Consider the following 20295-nt stretch of genomic DNA (forward strand, 5'->3'; position numbering starts at 1 on the left):
AAAACTACATTTTAAAAGTGGTAAATTTGTATAGTTTCCACAGGTTTTAAAAATAAACCATTTTTACACAAACAGTTTTGGTATATCCTACCTTTTTTACTTTAACAGTAATTTAAAAATAATATCAAATTAGAAATTAACTCGCAGTGCAAAACTATATATGTAAAAAATATCTCAAATGGCAAGTAAAAATGTTAAATTTTCATTTTCTTGCCATCATTTTTTGTAAATTCATGTACATTTAAATATTTTAGAATCATGTAAATTTCAATTTGTTTTTATTAATATTGAAAAACTATCTTTGAGAATAATATAATACAACAAAATTTGAAGCAAATAAAATTAAAAAGCAAACATACATATGTACATATACATACATATGTACATATATAAGATACTCTCCTTCATCCCCCGATGGCCCCACCTTTGTCACAAAATGAACTGTTCATTATGAAATACTAGCGATGAGTTTATTAAAACTATTGTAAAGACCTAGTCTACAGGGTATTTCGAAACCTCACAAGATGTCGATTTTCAATTGATAAAACACCGTATTCTGTTTTTATTGAAACAGAGTGCTATTTGAGAGTGTTTAGCTTGGAGATATATTGATCATGAAGATCATGAATAACGTATGCCGGATTTGTATGGACAAGACTGGCACTCTGGTGTATATCTTCACCGATGTCCGAGATCTGGACCTTAACGAGTTAAAGGTGAGCCTCTCAGACATACTGGCCCAGTGCACCAATCGCCCAGTGGGACGTGGCGACCAACTGCCTCAGTACGTTTGTCTGTCCTGTGCCCTAGCCGCCCAGATCGCCTTTCGGTTCAAGTGGAAGAGTGAACGGAGCTATCAGCACTTCTGCCACGTTCTTAACAAGCCATGTTTTCCGGAAAACAAGAAGGAAAGGGATCGTCATGAGGATCAAACGAACTGTCACAACGATCAGGATAAAAAGCAGAAGCCGATCCAAGCAGATCGGCATAATCATCAACAGCAGAAACCGCGAACACATATCAAAGATAATCATGCAGATGTTCCTGCTGAATCTTGTTTTATCCCAAATCTTCACAAGAGGCCTACTCGAAGCGCAGAAAAGCCAGTTCAGTCCCACAAACTGACTCCAGGGTAAGAAAAATTTGCAAAATGATTTAATTAGTGTTTTACATAAATTCTTTGAAAATCCCTGTCCTATATTACTAGAAAATAACAAAAATGCATACAAAATAATACATATATACAAAAAACAAGAAAGGAAAGCTAACTTCGGGCGGAGTCGAAGTTGTTATACCCTTGCAGAATACTCTGTAAATTATATTCTCCAAAATTATTCATATGATGCATTCTTAATACTCATAAAAAATCCCAACTTCCTAACTAAACAAACACCAAAGTTATGGCATTTCCAATCGTTCAGTTAGGATATAGTCGGCCGATCCTTATGAAATTTGGTAGGCCGGATTGATTGGCCAAAAATAAAACCCATAGAAAATCCCAACTTCCTTACTTAACAAACACCAAAGTTATGGCATTTCCGATTAATCAGTTATATGGCAGCTATAGGATATAGTCGTCCGGTCCTCATGAAATTTGGTAGGTCGGATTGATTGGCCAAATATAAGACCCATAGCATTGAAACAAATGAATTATTGTTAAGTTTCTTTAAGTTTTTTAAAAATAAATTTAAGTTTGAAAGATTACTTATTCTACCACTATAAATTTTTATACCCTTGCAGAGGGTATTATAATTTTGGTCAAAAGTGTGCAACGCAGTGAAGGAGACATCTCCGACCATATAAAGTATATATATTCTTGATCAGGATCACCTCCTGAGTTGATATAAGCATGTCCGTCTGTCCGTCTGTCCGTCTGTCCGTCTGTCCGTCCGTCCGTCTGTCCGTCTGTCCGTCTGTCCGTCTGTCTGTCCGTCTGTCTGTTTCTACGCGAACTAGTCTCTCAGTTTTAAAGATATCGAATTGAAACTTTGCACACACCCTTCTTTCCTTTGCACGCAGTATATAAGTCGGAACGGCCGGGATCGGCCGACTATATCCTATAGCTGCCATATAACTGAACGATCGGAAATGCCATAACTTTGGTGTTTTTAAAGTTAGGAAGTTGGGATTTTCTATGGGTTTTACATTTGGCCAATCAATTTGACGTACCAAATTTTATAAGGATCGGCCCACTATATCCTATAGCTGCCATATAACTGAACGATCGGAAATGCCACAACTTTGGTGTTTGTAAAGTTAGGAAGTTGGGATTTTCTATGTGTTTTGTATTTGGCCAATTAATTTGACGTACCAAATTTTATAAGGATCGGCCGACTATATCCTATAGCTGCCATATAACTGATTGATCGGAAATGCCATAACTTTGGTGTTTGTAAAGTTAGGAAGTTGGGATTTTCTATGGGTTTTGTATTTGGCCAATCAATTTGACGTACCAATTTTTATAAGGATCGACCGACTATATCCTATAGCTGCCATATAACTGATTGATCGGAAATGCCATAACTTTGGTGTTTGTAAAGTTAGGAAGTTGGGATTTTTTATGAGTATTAAGAATGCATCATATGAATAATTTTGGAAAATATAATTTACAGAGTATTCTGCAAGGGTATATCAACTTCGGCTCCGCCCGAAGTTAGCTTTCCTTTCTTGTTTTATCAATCTTTGTTTTATGTTCATTTAATTTCCTACAGTTGATTATACAATACAATTTGATATATAATCCATTTTTTTTTTAAACTATAACTGGTTTCTGATATTCCTAACTGCCGCAGTTATTTTTAAAGTTTTCAATAAATAAATGAATATCCCCATTTTTTTGGGCATGTTTGGCTCTTAAATTACAAACACTATTTTTGGTTACGAGGGCAACCCACTCAAAAAGATTCAACTTTTTATTAAGATGTCAGACCCAGCGTTTTATACCCGTTACACGTGATTATTTTAGAAAAATATTAGGAATATAAGTGTTAATTATGACGGAAATGCGTTTAATACCCGCTACTCGTGATTATTTTAGAAAAGTATTAGGAATATAAGTGTTAATTATGACGGCAATGAAAATTTAAAAAAGGGAGTTCATATATTTGAGGGAGCGAAAGAATTGGGCTCTTTTAGATTCTCTATCGAAATGTGGAATCAGCGGGGGGCACAATTTTTTTTGAAATTGCTAATCCAACTAATGGTTTTTTTCAAGGCACTCGACAAAAGCGTTACTTTTTGTTTTATTATCCTCGGCAGTAATTTCTAAATTAAATATTTATTTTTGTATACCCAGTGAAAGTGTCATTTCCGACCCTTTAAACTATATATGTATGTATATATGTATGTATTCTTGATCAGCATCATCAGGAGTGTCGGTCTAGCCATGTCCGTCCGTCTGTCCGTCCGTCCGAATTAGTCTATGAAGTGGAACATTTTGTTTTCTCCAAAAAGTCTTCCAGTCCACTAAGTTAAAGCTATAGATTTTTTCGGTATATCACTCGTTCCTATTGAATTACCATAGCAGATTTTTATTTTTGCATGTATATGCACATATATATGTACATATATAAAGGGTTAAGGCAGAACCAGGCAGCTAGTATATACATTTCCGTCGTTGTGAATGGTATTCAACGATCGAGAGAACAGCTGAGACAGAAATCGGAGAAGGAAGATCTATTCGCAGAAGGAAGTCGTAAGAAGCGTTCGCATAAAAAGTCGTAAAAGTTGTTTCAGTTGCTTAAGTTGTAATTGCAAGTTAAACACGTTGCTGTAAACATTGTTCATTTATTTAATATCTCAGCGTACTATTAATTTAAATAAACCGTTTGTAATACCAACTTTACTTGTGTCTTGCAGTCCACAGTGTACTGCCTTTCAGACTGAGTCGGATTTCACGAATACATGCAGTGACAAACTTAATTATTGGCACAGCAAGCATGTTAAACTTTGAGGCTATTTTTCTTCTTATAATATGCTGATATTAAAATAAAACAAAATATTTTTAGATAGAATCATTAATTTTATGTTAAATACAAGTGACTTCATTAATTTATCTTTTATAAATAATTTATTAAAAATAAAAAACCAAAGAATGGACCAAATTTGCCTGAACCAAATTATTGGCACACTTGGGTTTTAATTAACTATTTTGTTAAAACTTTATCGATTTGGCCACTTTTTTTTTAATTATCACATTTGCATCTATAATCTTAATGGTATAATGATTAATTTTATAGCTAAAATTGTTTTAGTGCCTTAAAATAAAGGAAAAGTTGTTTGACTTTACAAGGTAAAAATAAAATCAACCGCATGTGTCCAAAAATTAAAATTTAATAAGCAGGATCAATGCAAATCGAAAGTCAACATTGGGGAAAGGATGCCCAGAAGCCATTTTTCCCATTCGGAGTCCTTTGCTACATTTTAAAGGACCCACGCAGTTGCAAAATGCAGGGCACACTGGCTAATCCATGGCTTTGAGAGGCCAGGAAAGCGTAAGGATCGTATAAAAGGACAATGTCAACCCCCAGATCTTCTCAACACGTATCGAAGTTGATGATAACAAGGACTTTGGTAAGGATATTCACCCAACAGCCTTTTTTTAGGCCCTGCATGATGGTTTCTACAAACGAATTGAACATAGAAAAAATCTATAGATCTTAAAAGTCAAAAACAACCTTTTAGTGCAGCGAAATTTATATCTGAGTATGCCAATCGACTTTTGGGTCCTTTCAACCTTCTCGTATGATTTAATTATCCTTTCCCCAAGCAAAGAGCTTATGTTAGAACCCTTTTCAAGCCGATGGATTTTTTCTACGAGCAATTCGTTTGTAGAAACCATCATGCAGGGCCTAAAAAAAGGCTGTTGGGTGAATATCCTTACCAAAGTCCTTGTTATCATCAACTTCGATACGTGTTGAGAAGATCTGGGGGTTGACATTGTCCTTTTATACGATCCTTACGCTTTCCTGGCCTCTCAAAGCCATGGATTAGCCAGTGTGCCCTGCATTTTGCAACTGCGTGGGTCCTTTAAAATGTAGCAAAGGACTCCGAATGGGAAAAATGGCTTCTGGGCATCCTTTCCCCAATGTTGACTTTCGATTTGCATTGATCCTGCTTATTAAATTTTAATTTTTGGACACATGCGGTTGATTTTATTTTTACCTTGTAAAGTCAAACAACTTTTCCTTTATTTTAAGGCACTAAAACAATTTTAGCTATAAAATTAATCATTATACCATTAAGATTATAGAGGCAAATGTGATAATTAAAAAAAGTGGCCAAATCGATAAAGTTTTAACAAAATAGTTAATTAAAACCCAAGTGTGCCAATAATTTGGTTCAGGCAAATTTGGTCCATTCTTTGGTTTTTTATTTTTAATAAATTATTTATAAAAGATAAATTAATGAAGTCACTTGTATTTAACATAAAATTAATGATTCTATCTAAAAATATTTTGTTTTATTTTAATATCAGCATATTATAAGAAGAAAAATAGCCTCAAAGTTTAACATGCTTGCTGTGCCAATAATTAAGTTTGTCACTGTATGTATGTACATGTATTACAATTGCGGCAGATTGCAGCAGCACCTGATGTAAGGGAAACAGCGATTCTGCGGTACGTTGTAAACGGACTAGTTCATATAAAGAACGAGTATAAGGCTATTATTTACTCTTGATTACACTTATTCTTTATTCTTGAAATTACTCAAAGATCAGTATGACATCATAGACAAACTAGACGACAAGCCTCGTAGTTCCTTTGCCGGTCTCCGACAAAGTGCTTTCAGTGCAACGAAAATGGTCATACAGTCATGGAAAAAATAATAGAAAAGACCATTTTTTTTCGTATTTTTCAAACTTTTCTTCAGTCAATTTTTTTTTTTTAAGTTTAATAATTTTGATTTATAGTCGATTCAACTATGTGTCAAAATATACCAAAAGAATAAATTTCAAAAAACCTTATGAACTAAAAAATAATTTTTTAAATTTTTAGGCCTGGAAAAAATAATAGAAACGACTGAGTTAATTCAATGAAAAACAGTTTTGTAGCTTCAAAGCCTATTAGTTTAGATGGTAACTTTAATATATAGTTGTGTCACCGCTATTTTTAATGACTTTGGTTCAGCGGTGTCCCATTGAATCCACCAAATTGGCACAAATTGATGGTTCAATGGAGTACCACTCAGAATTCACTTTCTTCCACAAATCTTCCCTAGTTTTGGACTTAAACCCACCAAGCCTCTTCTTTATTATCCCCCAAAGGTGCTCTATAGGATTTAAGTCTGGGGACTGCGATTACGGCGATTCATCACAGTAATAAGCGCGCAACATCGGTGAATTTCGACAGGCGGCTTGTTAGAAAATCAAATAAAAATACCTTTCTCTCGTCGAAACATATCAAAAATGATTTGAATGCACCGGTTACAAGTTGAACCATAAGAAATAGGCTGATTGAAGCCGATCTAAAAGCCCATTCACACCGAAAGGTACCATACCTCAGAAAGAAAAATATCGACAAACGTGTACATTTCGCGAAGGTGCACTTATTGCGCTCCAATTGGAAAAATATGTTGTGGTCGGACGAAACAAAGATGAATTTGTTTGGATCTGATGGGGAACCACATGTATGGCGCCCTAAGAATACCGCCCACGATCCAAAGTTGTCTATTAAAGCCGTTAAACATGGAGGTGCGAAACTCATGTTGTGAGGATGCTTTTCCCAGTCGGGTTTTGGTCCAATACATTGGATAAAGGAAAAAATGTGTGCCACCCACTACGTAGACATACTCGCCAGCATAATGCTACGTTATGCTGAAGAGGAAATGCCAATTGAATGGAAGTTTCAGAAGGATAATGACCCGAACCATTCTTCAAAGCTGGCCAAGAAATGGTTTGTAGACAACGAAGTTCCCTTGATGGAATAGCCTTCGCAGTCCCCAGACTTAAATCCTATAGAGCACCTTTGGGGGATAATAAAGAAGATGCTTGGTGGGTTTAAGTCCAAAACTAGGGAAGATTTGTTGAAGAAAGTGAATTCTGAGTGGTACTCCATTGAACCATCAATTTGTGCCAATTTGGTGGATTCAATGGGACACCGCTGAACCAAAGTCATTAAAAATAGCGGTGGCACAACTATATATTAAAGTTACCATCTAAACTAATAGGCTTTGAAGCTACAAAACTATTTTTCATAGAATTAACTCAGTCGTTTCTATTATTTTTTCCAGGCCTAAAAATTTTTAAAATTATTTTTTAGTTCATAACGTTTTTTGAAAATTATTGTTTTGGTATATTTTGACACATAATTGAAAAAAAAACAAGAAAGGAAAGCTAACTTCGGGCGGAGCCGAAGTTGAAATACCCTTGCAGAATATTCTGCAAATTATATTCTCCAAAATTATTCATATGATGCATTTTTAATACTCATAAAAAATCCCACCTTCCTAACTTTAAAAACACCAAAGTTATTTCATTTCCGATCAATCAGTTATATGGCAGCTATAGGATATAGTCGGCCGATCCTTATGAAATTTAATATGTCGAATTGATTGGGCAAAAATAAAACCAATAGAAAATCCCAACTTCCTAACTTTACAAACACCAAAGTTATGGCATTTCCGATCAATCAGTTATATGGCAGCTATAAGATATAGTCGGCCGATCCTTATGAAATTTGGTAGGTCGGATTGATTGGCCAAATATAAAACCCATAGAAAATCTCAACTTCCTAACTTTACAAACACCAAAGTTATGGCATTTCCGATCAATCAGTTATATAGCAGCTATAGGATATAGTCGGCCGATCCTTATGAAATTTGGTACGTCGGATTGAGTGGCCAAATATAGAACCCACAGAAAGTCCCAACTTCCTAACTTAACAAACAGCAGAGTTATGGCATTTCCGATCAATCAGTTATATGGCAGCTATAGGATATAGTCGGCCGATCCCGGCCGTTCCGACTTATATACTGCGTGCAAAGGAAAGAAGGGTGTGTGCAAAGTTTCAACTCGATAGCTTTAAAACTGAGAGACTAGTTTGCGTAGAAACAGACAGACGGACAGACGGACAGACGGACAGACGGACAGACGGACATGGCTATATCAACTCAGGAGGTGATCCTGATCAAGAATATATATACTTTATAGGGTCGGAGATGTCTCCTTCACTGCGTTGCAAACTTTTGACTGAAATTATAATACCCTCTGCAAGGGTATAAAAATTGACTGAAGAAAAGTTTGAAAAATACGAAAAAAAATTGTCGTTTCTATTATTTTTTCCATGACTGTATGTCCCAAGATTTTCCCTTAGTGACAACAAGTGTTCGTACGGTTGTTGATCAAAGTCGCAGCAAGGTGATCTCTGTAAATGTCGTGGACATTGAATGCTTAATCGATACAGGATTGGACGCTGGATTTCTGGTCGCTCCTCATAACGTGATCGACTGTGGTGCTTTGCTAGGACATGATTTTACCAGGAGTATTCATTTTGCTGCTACGACAATGGCTTTAAATTGACTTGCTAAAGAGCTGAACCGGAAGAACCAAGAGCCAAAGATCAGATATGTATAATGTTGGAGAACGAGTTTTTTAACGTTGCAGTAGAGGAGGCAAGCAAACGATTAACTGTCTTTCTAACAAAAGAAGGATTGTTAGAGTTTAATAGCTTAAAATGGTTTATGCGGCAAACTGATCTCAACGGGCGCTTAGCTAGATGGGCGTTAAAATTGCAACATTATACCTTCGACATTGAACACCGAAAAGGAAGTCTAAATATAGTTCCTGACGCGCTCTCGCGATTGCCAATTAAGGAAATCAATGAACTAGATGTTGTTTTACTAGTATTCGTTTTAGATTCCCCTTAGTTTGGGTCTAACGACTACGTTTTGCAAAAAAATTCATACTAGAGAATCAAAATCGTTTATCAGATCTCAAAGTTGTGGATCGGTTGCGGATCAGTATACAGCTGCGTTCTAAATAATAGTAGTGCCCTCAGAGGTTTTCTAGAAACAGCAAAAAATAACTTTTGAAACGTTTTTACAAAATGTTTTTAATTTTCATTGAAACTCAACTAATAGTATGCAATAATTTTGTTACATGTGAGTAGGAGAACATGTTTATAGCAGAAATTTTGCTCTGAGCAATAAATTTAAAAAATTCAATGCAAAGCTTGCTCCAAAGTTTTTAAAATCAAAAATTGTTTGCAAACACGGTAACCATTGTTACGAATTAGAAGATAATGGTCAAGAAATTGGAAAATTTCACGCAAAAGATCTCCAAAAGCGTATGACTTAATCACTCTGACCGATTTTTCAGCTTCCTTTATCACTGTAAAAGCTTATAAAATAACCTGTGTTGTGATGGTCAGCTTTGTATCTCTATATAAAAAGCTATCAGTAAGAAAACTAACCACGCAGAGCCAAAACCACTGGCTAACAATATTAATATGTATTTTTATTACAGTCTAATAACTTTAAACTGATTTGCTAAGATTTATTGGGGCTCCCCAAGTGGCCCCAATCGCTTCCAGTTGGAAAAAAGGTAAATTTTCCTTTCAAAAATTCTGGACGCTAAACCGTTTAACCAATCAAATCCGTGTTTTCGCCCAAAAATAGTTTAAGACATTATAAATGTTTAAAAAATTTGATCGCTTAGATTTAAGGCTTTTTACTATTTTTAACACCCGTTCTAAAATTACAATATAGCCAAAAATATCAAAAAATGGCACTTCTAAACTGTGTATCAAAAATTGCTTCGGTAAAGTTTTTCCTTAAGCTTTAACGATTCATTTGATGGTTTCACCAAAGCTCTAGCTATCTTCTAAACAAAGAAACTAAGCAACAAGAAAGGAAAGCTAACTTCGGGCGGAGCCGAAGTTGATATACCCTTGCAGAATACTCTGTAAATTATATTCTCCAAAATTATTCATATGATGCATTCTTAACACTCATAAAAAATCCGAACTTCCTAACTTTAACAACAACAAAGTTATGGCATTTCCAATCGTTCAGTTATATGGCAGCTATAGGATATAGTCGGCCGATCCTTATGAAATTTGATAGGTCGGATTGATTGGCCAAAAATAAAATCCATAGAAAATCCCAACTTCCTAACTTTACAAACACCAAAGTTATGGCATTTCCGATCAATCAGTTATATGGCAGCTATAGGATATAGTCGGCCGATCCTTATGAAATTTGGTAGGTCGGATTGATTGGCCAAAAATAAAATCCATAGAAAATCCCAACTTCCTAACTTTACAAACACCAAAGTTATGGCATTTCCGATCAATCAGTTATATGGCAGCTATAGGATATAGTCGGCCGATCCTTATGAAATTTGGTAGGTCGGATTGATTGGCCAAAAATAAAATCCATAGAAAATCCCAACTTCCTAACTTAACAAACACCAAAGTTATGGCATTTCCGATCAATCAGTTATATGGCAGCTATAGGATATAGTCGGCCGATCCTTATGAAATTTGGTGGGTCGGATTGATTGGCCAAATATAAAACCCATAGAAAATCCCAACTTTCTAACTTTACAAACACCAAAGTTATGGCATTTCCGATCAATCAGTTATATGGCAGCTATAGGATATAGTCGGCCGATCCTTATGAAATTTGGTAGGTCGGATTGATTGGCCAAATATAAAACCCATAGAAAATCCCAACTTCCTAACTTTACAAACACGAAAGTTATGGCATTTCCGATCAATCAGTTATATGGCAGCTATAGGATATAGTCGGCCGATCCCGGCCGTTCCGACTTATATACTGCGTGCAAAGGAAAGAAGGGTGTGTGCAAAGTTTCAATCCGATAGCTTTAAAACTGAGAGACTAGTTTGCGTAGAAACAGACAGACGGACAGACGGACAGACGGACAGACGGACAGACGGACATGGCTATATCAACTCAGGAGGTGATCCTGATCAAGAATATATATACTTTATAGGGTCGGAGATGTCTCCTTCACTGCGTTGCACACTTTTGACCAAAATTATAATACCCTCTGCAAGGGTATAAAAAGTCGATTTATTATCGAATTTAAGTGTCTCCATAAGCATCATACGTTTTCTGCCTGCATATTGCTATCTCTCTCTGCATTTTTATACAAATTGTCAAAAAATGATTCCGTCTCCCTCCCTCTTCCTCTGCCTTGCATTTCCCTGCGCTTCCTTAAAAATATAAAATGAGCTTTAATACTGTTTTAATTTCTGTAGACTTTAGTTTATAGTTATTGGTGATCCAAAAGATTGCAAAGACTTCAAAATGGTCATTAACGCTAATAAAAAGCCAGCAAATGCTCATAGAGGTCGTTATAATGCACCTCAAACAAATGAAGTGGATTTGGTATTAGTTGATCAACAATTTCAAAGTCCCGTTGTTATTGAGAGTCATAATAGCAAAGTGAACTTCACCGATCTTATGACTGTCTACAATATCCATTAAATTTTGGCAACGGATATGATGGATATGCCATAAATATTCCCCAACGGGATCCGTTAACAAAAAATGATCTAAAGAAGACTGTATCTGCATTAAGCTTTTACAGTTATCGAATAATTCTTAGGGAGACTGAAGTCAATCACTTGCATTATTATAGAGCTGTTTAATCAATTTTTGGTTGATATGAGTGCAAAAATGGAAACCGAACGGCTTAATTATATTCGAGCAAATCAAAAAAAGTTGAGAGCAGAAAGTTACATACATCTTCAAGAAGCTATAGGTAGGGGAGATGCAGATATGACTCAACTTGGTCAGATGGTGATTTTACCTTCTACTTTTACAGGCTCTCCTCGATATATACATGAAAAGACCTAGGATGCTATGACTTATGTTCGACATTATGGCCGACCTGATCTTTTTATAACATTTACCTGTAACCCTAAATGGGAGGAAATAACGAATGAGTTGTTTCCAGGACAAAAACATCAGGATCGTGATGACCTGATATCTCGAGTCTTTCATTTAAAAGTTAAAACATTAATGGCGCTGTTGGTTAATGGCCAATTGTTTGGTGAAGTACAGTGTTTTATGTATTCTATTGAATGGCAAAAACGTGGTCTGCCCCATGACCACATACTTATTACATAAGAAAAGTAGGATATTGGGGTTATCCATCGCAAGCCAAGCTGCGGGCTAGCATATACTGTCTGTCCTCTGTCCGTCTGTCTGTTTCTACGCGAACTAGTCTCTCAGTTTTTAAGATATCGAATTGAAACTTTGGACACACCCTTCGTTCCTTTGCACGCAGTATATAAGTCGGAACGGCCGGTATCGGTCGACTATATCATATAGCTTCTATATAAGTGAACGATCGAAAATGCCATATCTTTGGTGTTTGTAAAGTTAGGAAGTTGGGATTTTTATACCCTTGCAGAGGGTATTATAATTTTGGTCAAAAGTGTGCAACGCAGTGAAGGAGACATCTCCGACCCTATAAAGTATATATATTCTTGATCAGGATCACCACCTTCGGCTCCGCCCAAATTTAGCTTTCATTTCTTGTTCATTTTTATATTTATATAACCTAACCATAACCAATTAAGTTACAGCCACTCAGATACACCCCTGCATGCACACGTACATATTGCTATTAAGACCAAGATTTGTATTTGAATGTTAACATGGAGAAACTAAACTAATTTAATATAATACGGTACTTAAAGAAAACAAACACACATTAAATTACTTAAGGGTTAACACACTAAATTTCTTGAATTGAATAGTGTTGACAAGGTTGGGCGGGTAATACGCCAAGCTCATAAAAATAAAGCAATACGCATAAACATAACTAAAAGTGTAACACCTGGCTAGGCTAGCACATAATTCTCTTGTAATCCGACGAAGTCCTAGCCGAAAACGTACCACTGCTAATGGCTTTAAAATCAAAGTCTAGTTAAAAGGCAACTCCTGTTGCCACGAGAACCATGACAAGGCTAAACGACACAGTTATATCCTCGAGGCAAAGGCGGTTTATTTAATGCTCAGGAAGTTTCGACATTACCTCATGGGCATCCACTTCAAACTTAAAATGGCCTTATAGTTGTCCCGAAATCCATGGAGAAATAAGTAATTCGAGAGTCACACGAAGTCAGCCACTTTGCAGTACAGAAGACCGTTCATTCCGTAAAGCAACAGTTTTGGATATCTTATCTGGAGCGGAAGGTAACAAATTTTATTCTCAACTGTATTAAATGCATTAAGAAGTTGGGAAATCAAGAAGCGTTCCTACACTGCATAGCCAAAAGAGATGTTCCGCTGCATACGCTACATTTGATCACTTGGGGCCGATGGACTCCACTTCGAAGCAGTACAAATACATTCTGGCAATTGTAGATGGCTTCGAAAAGTTTGTTTGGCTTTACCACACGAAAACGACCGGATACGAAGAGGTCATCAGGAGATTTACCGAATGGTCTTACCGATCGAGGAGCAGACTTTACATCTGGTGTGTTTTAAGAGTGGCTGGACACCAACAAAGTGGATCACGTAAGCTCAACTACTGGAGTTGCTCGTGGAAATGGTCAAGTCGAGCGGATTAACCGATCGATTCTCGCATGTGGTTCAGGTACATATGTGCCTCAGGTGCAAAAGGCCATAAACTGACAAGTGCATTGCTTAACAAAGTTTTTACCCTTTGAGCTTTTATTTGGCACAAAGATGTGGCAAGAGGAGCGTTTGCATGAGATTTTAAACGAAGAATATGTTTCCCAATGCACCTTGATCGAAACCTAATGCGAGAGGAAGCGAAGAAAAACATTGAAGCGGCTCAGCAAGTATACAAGCTAAACTACAACAGGAGGCGAATTTCTGCATTGGTTAGATTCCTTAAACGTTTATGCAATCTAAAAAAAACTGAATATTTTAAGAAATCTTAAGAATGTCTCAAAATGAAGGGATATAGTGGCATATATATGCATTTGTGTCTTTTTTTTGTCAAAAATGTACTATTATTTTTTGACCATTCCTAAAGTTAAATTAAAAGAAACGCAAGTAACAGACAGATAACGGACTATTGGCGAATTAAAAATGAAATTTTAATCGAGGTCGTTTGATACGGTTTTTCGTCAAAATACACGAATCTTTGTGCATATTTGTATTATTATTTTAACCATGGAGTAATCATTTATATAAACTATCTACAAAACGGCAAACAAAACGGGAAACATGTAAAAACAAGCATCTGACTATATATACACAGAGAGAATATTTTTAATACATGAAAATTTTTGTAACAGCAAAATATATTTTATTCTTATCAAACTAATGTGAACACATTTATGACTCTTAAAAACTTCAATGTCGAGTACAGGAAATCGATTAGTTAAATAACTTATTTTTTTTTTCTTAAGTAAAAATAAAAAGGAAATGAAATCTTTGATTTCACATTGAGAACAGTTTCTTGAGCTCTGCGAGGTTGAGGCCACCGCCACCGCGAGCGGACACTCCTCCATCTTCCTCCGGCAGCACTACTTTGGCAATTTCTAACTTGTAATCCTGCAGCGCCTTGATTCGCTGCTCCACGGTGTCCTGACAAATATATCGGTATATGAAGGTGGGCTTGTTTTGACCATATCGATAGATACGATCCTGAGCTTGCCGCTCCAGCTGTGGGTTCCAATGTAGGTCCACCATTAGCATATGATTTGCCACGTTAAGATTAAGTCCTACTCCACCAGCAGTAAGGGAGAGTAGGAGAACCCGCTTGTCATTATTGGCATTAAATTCTCGCAGTACCAGCTCGCGATCTTTTGCGGACAGCTGGCCAGTAAAGTCAAGCGTTTCCCACGACTGATCCTGCAGACGCTTACGGATGATAGCCAGATAGCTAATCCACTGTGATGTAACGATGATTTTGTCGTTGGTATCCGCGAGTAGCTTCTCCAGCTTGTCAATGACTAGCTTTAGTTTTGCAGAAGAGCGTGCAAATTCGAAGATAGGATTTTGTGGATTTAGCAGCTTAATAGCTCTGGCCGCATCTAATGGATTAGTAGAACTGCATGATTGTTGCTCAACTTCCATGTCCCATGGAATAATCTGTTTGTTTAATCCTTCGAGGGGTATGTCCTCAACTTTTATGTCATCCGTCTTGACACTTCGGTTTCCTGGAAAACTGCCCTCCTCCTCCAAGAAATCCTCTTTATTTACGGGTTTGTCATATTTGTCCAACTCCGCAAGGACATCCATCTTGAGCTGACCCTCCACATCTGAGACATCCGTCCTTACGTTCTGCACATCTTCAGCGGTCATAGAACCACAAAGCATCTGGCGAGTGGTGAAAGTTCAATGAAGTACAATGTTTAAAGGATTTATAGAGTTAATACTTACTCCAAGCATTAGACCTGGGTGGCAGCAGAATTGCCGTAGGCGCAGCAGCAGCACAAGAATAACAATACCCTTGATCGTAGCTCCCGGATTATAGCCAAGCGACCTCAAGAATCTGTGGTAGATCTCTGTGTACTTGGCTTCAAAAATGTCTTTTATAAACTGAGGCGTCTTTTCCAATGAATAATAGTTTAAATCACTGTTGGCCTCCTCGCGTTGCAGCAGGAACTGTGTAAAGATTTTTTGAGAGATGGCAGAGAGGATCTGATACACGGCCATTTCCGGTTCCGAGAGCTGCACGGAGATTAGCTCAATCTTTAGAGGAGGCAGTGCAGGCATGTCACCTGACTCCTGCAGCTGTTGCTTTGTCCTGCGCAGCATTAAAGGTTTTATAATAAAGTTCAGTCGGCGGTGGCCGTCCATGCCTTCGTTTAAGTACTTCTTCCACTGCTGGAGGTCCCGAAAGTTAGGTACTTCCAGAAAACGCAGCAGGGCGAATACGTCGACGGCACGATTCTGGACTGGAGTACCGGTTAATGCCCAATGGCAACGGGCTCTAAGCTGGCAGACGGAACTGCAGCAACTGGTCTTTACATTTCTAATGATGTGAGCCTCGTCGAGAATCACACGGTTCCAGACAACGGCAAACAACAGGGAACTGTTCCCAAATCTTTTGTTCTCGCTCACCAAGAGATTGTACGAGGTAATAACTAAATCATAACTTCTAAATACCTCTAACCCGATCTCCTGGCGGTTGGCTCCGTGATAAGTCAGGACCCTGAGGGCATTCGGTGCCACCTTAGATGCCACTTCCTCAGCCCACTGGCACATTAGGCTCATGGGGCACACCACTAATGTGCCAGCAGGGGGATAGCGAATGGTGACAGCATGCTCTTCCTCTTCATCTGAACTAAAATTGGTTGCTTCGGGCTCCTGACATAAGCGCTTTGCTGACGGTTCGGTTATTTCCTCCTCCCCTGCAGACTCTTCTTCATCATCGAAAATATTAAATTTGGGGATTTTCTTATTGTACACTAGATTAAACTCCTGGGTCCACTTTAACTCCAAGGAACGCTGTTTTTCAACTCTTTTTTTGCTTTTAGTTCCCTGTGAAGCCAGCACCAGGGAAATCATACTCAGGGTTTTCCCCAGACCCATGTCGTCAGCCAAAATTCCGCCGCAGATCGTCTGGCGCTCACGGAACTGCATCCATTTAAGGGCTGCTTTCTGATGCTTAAGCAGGCGAACCATAAGGAGGGCAGGCTGCTCTTCTAAGTCATCGGCCGTGGGACTGGGTTCCGAGGGCTCATAGAGCATCTGAAAATTGAGTTTAGATTATAGACTTTTATATATATTCTAAAAAAGTACATTTTAAATTTATCAGAAGGTATTAAAGATAGAAGTTTTAGAATGAAAATACGCAAAACATGAAAGGAAGCAAACTTCGGTATGCCGAAGTTATGACAAAACGACTTAATGACTATGATATGCCCGATCTGGCTCATCCCGACTTATATAATACCTACAATAGAAAGAGAACTTTTGGGAAAATTGCAAGCAGATAGCTTTAAAACTGAGAGACGTGAAACGGACGGACGGATAGACAAACATGCCTAGATCGACTCTCCTGGCGATCCTGAACAAGAATATATATATATATATTATAAGGTCAGAAATTTCTCCTACACTGCATTGCAAACTTTTGACTGAAATTATAATACCCTCTGCAAGGGTATAAAAAAGATACAAATTTTTAATTTTTTACAACACATGTGGCTAAAAACGTCTTTTCGAAAGTCAAAAGCATAATAAATGACAACGTGTATCTGTAGTAACTCTGGTTACCAATTTGGTGACCAAAGTGTTATTTTTAAATGTTTGTAAGTAAAAGAAAAAAGGTAATTCGTTAAAATAATTATTTAAAAAAAAATTTTGTATTTTATTAAGGGAGCAAGATACATTTAAGAAAATATCTTAAAAACAACTTAGTTTTGAAAATGACAACCAATTATTTTTTGGCATCCAGAGGACATTCTCAAAACATAGTCTGTTACAATAACATTTTTTTAAACTTCTACTGGCGTTTCTTTTTCCCCTCAAGCAAATAGCAATCATCCTCAAAAGTTTCCTCAGGCAAAGTTTGGTATTATTCTAATCCCCGAAAAGAATTGGGGATGCTTTAGAATAAAGTCCTAATGAATTTATTTTAAGAAGGTAGAAAATTAAAAATACTACGAAAACAAATTTTAAAGTTCCGAGAAAATAAATTCATTGCTTAATATTTAAAAAATAAAAGGTTTTGATATAAAAATAACTATTTTAAAAATTGCTAATATTACCAAAATTTTTAGTACTGTCATCTTAGAATAGACAAGATACATGGAAGCCTATAATACCAGTGCCCCATCGGTAAAAATCTATGCCTTTTCACTTAAATCTTGTGATTTACTTTAAGGTTTTTTTTGTTTTTTTAAAGATGTTTGTAATAATATTTTTCAATTGTATAATTTTTTTTCCAGCTGACTTGTACACTCTCGAAGTGTAGAGCTCACAAAGCTTATGAGTCTTCGACAAATTTTAAATTCTTTTTTTTTCAATCCAATATCTAATTTAAAGTTATCCAGTAAATGATTAAGTGATCTTGTGAGCTACTTTAGCAAGAGCCAATGGATACAATCCTTTAGTTTGTTGTCGAATTTTTGATGTTTAAAACAAATCCATTTCTTGACATAAAAAAAATTTCTGATTACATTTGATTTTCGGATTATATTTGATTAAATTCCTTTTTAAAATTTTGTCATTCAACCTACTTAGCCAAATGTAATCATTTTTCGTCACTAAATTTGATATAAAATATTTTTCTCGATATATACAATTAAAAAAAAAACTTTAATAGAAGGACTATATGAAAATGAATACGAAAATAAAAGAAAAATGAACATTACTTTTTTATGTTGTAACATATACACAATGAACTCAAGATAGAATTTTTATAATTTTTCAAAAAAACATTTAAATATCACAGAATAAAATGACTATAAAATTAAGGTCTTTTTAATTATTTCTCCTGTCCGTTTGCACGCAGTAAAAAATTGGGCACCACTGCTTCGATAGATTTAGTTGTTAGGCGTAGAGTGTTTGGTGAGCATTAAACTCCGAGTTCGATCCGAGATATGTATACCCATAATAACATTTAACAAAGGTTCCGAAATTTAACTCGAGATGCCTGCTATTTGCACTGCAAACTTTAAAGAATATCTTAAAATTAGGTTTTTCAAAATATAGCCCGTTTCGATTATAATTTACCGACTTTTGGAAGTTTCGTTTAAATAGCTTTAAAACTGAGAGACTAACAAGCGATGAAACGGGCGGACAGACGGACTTGGCTGGATCTTGATGCTGATCAAGAACGTATGTAAGGCAATTTAAAGACGGACGTGAAGAAGCCACTTACGACCTTCTTATTCCGAAAAGCTTATTAAGTTCCCTTAACCGTTTTAAAACTATATTTAATTTAACGCATTTAAAGTATCATATCAAATGGAAAAAGACTTTAAGCAAACCTGCTGTTTGCAGAAAAAAAAACAAATGTGTGTTGCATTAACGAACTAAGTCCTTGTAAAGCTAAATTGCCCTCAACTATCAGAATTACAGCTTATTTTAAATCGGAAAAAAAATACCTTCAGGCTGTTGATGATGTTGCTCTTGTGCTGATAGAACTCGGCCGAAGTGTGCTTGGTTTTGTGGCGGTGGCGGTTCAGGCCGGAATACAAATTGGACCAACGGGGTTGCTCGATCTGCTCGGGCTCCTCATTGACCTTGTTAGACGGTTGATCCTCCTGGACGCGGAGGGTGTCTAGAAATTCGCCCAATAACTCTAAGCGCGTATTAAGCTTCTCCAAGCGCAATCTCAGATCGAGGAGCTCTTCGTTGTTAGATCCATTTTCTTCAAGCTGACGCTGCAGTTGTTCCATGCCAAGCATTTTCTGAACCAGGTTATCGATTTGCTTCTTTTTTTCCGAGTATTCCATTGCGCTGACGAAAATGGCACCTGCATTGTTTGCGTATTCTGTTGGTAAAATAACAATAAGTAACAGGAAAAGTTGTAATTATAAATACAACCGCCTACCACTGGATAATTCTATACCCGCTTCATCTAGCACCCGCTGGTTACTAATTTCATCAGAACTGTCGCTTAAGTTGGCGACCGTTTGATAATGGACATTATGCGGTCGTTCACTATTTTCGTTGTCTTCAGATGATGAGGAAAAGTTAATCTGATAAGACATCGAAGTTTCAATATCAGACAAATTATTAAAATTTCTGATCGCTGCTGAACTGCAACAGGGCGGCGAATCCGTTATCGAGTTCGGGCTTTGCGACTCTGAAATTCAATTCTTTTTAGTGACCAGTTGATAGAATATTTGATTTAATACTTACTGTCCGTCGCCATTTTCTAATAAAACTTGAAAAACGTCACAACAATTTATTACGCTTTACTTGCTCAAACACTTTCGAACAAGTCCTGGTCAGTGTTGGTTGCTGCCGCCTTGCCCAGCAATGTAGTCAACAAATGGCTTTTCGATAGCTGTAATAAAACTGTTATATACTCATCCCACTATTCCATTTGCGGATGGAGGAAACGTTCCTCACACAGCCACTGAAAAATAGTGTCGCGACCCAGAAACCCACTGTTGCAAAAGCTAAAAAGAGGAAGAAGAGATTGTGAAAGTTAAATTTTCCCGCCAATAAAATGGATAGTAACCGAAATCTAAATAAAAATTTTGCATTAGCGGTAGAACGCTTCAATAAAAATGCGTTACTTTAACCGGGATCTAAAAACTGGGAAGCAACAATTTCAAAGGAAAATTGACTTTGCCATAACTGTCAGCAGTTTTCCCAGCTTGGATGATGTGGTGACTATCAAACCCTATTGGATTTCTTCTTAAATATACATAGTTATAA

General features: G+C 36.7%; 2 protein-coding genes across 2 annotated transcripts; one reads left to right on the forward strand and one right to left on the reverse strand.

The window, feature by feature from the left end:
• Positions 1 to 614: 614 nt before the first annotated feature.
• LOC108050130 (uncharacterized zinc finger protein CG2678) lies at positions 615 to 1136 on the forward strand. The gene has a single exon (XM_017131634.2). It carries the CDS (start codon positions 615 to 617, stop codon positions 1134 to 1136), a length of 522 nt encoding a protein of 173 aa, XP_016987123.1.
• Positions 1137 to 14231: 13095 nt separating this feature from the next.
• Positions 14232 to 19874, reverse strand: LOC108042479 (transcription termination factor 2). Its single transcript, XM_017120801.2, has 5 exons — positions 19771 to 19874; positions 19460 to 19714; positions 19011 to 19399; positions 15334 to 16647; positions 14232 to 15270 (listed from the first exon to the last, which is right to left on the reverse strand). Exons 1-5 carry the CDS (start codon positions 19781 to 19783, stop codon positions 14389 to 14391), a joined length of 2853 nt encoding a protein of 950 aa, XP_016976290.1. The 5' UTR covers positions 19784 to 19874; the 3' UTR covers positions 14232 to 14388.
• Positions 19875 to 20295: the final 421 nt, after the last annotated feature.

Source organism: Drosophila rhopaloa, unplaced genomic scaffold, assembly GCF_018152115.1.
Source record: "Drosophila rhopaloa isolate 14029-0021.01 unplaced genomic scaffold, ASM1815211v1 contig_155, whole genome shotgun sequence".
Taxonomy (NCBI): domain Eukaryota; kingdom Metazoa; phylum Arthropoda; class Insecta; order Diptera; family Drosophilidae; genus Drosophila; species Drosophila rhopaloa.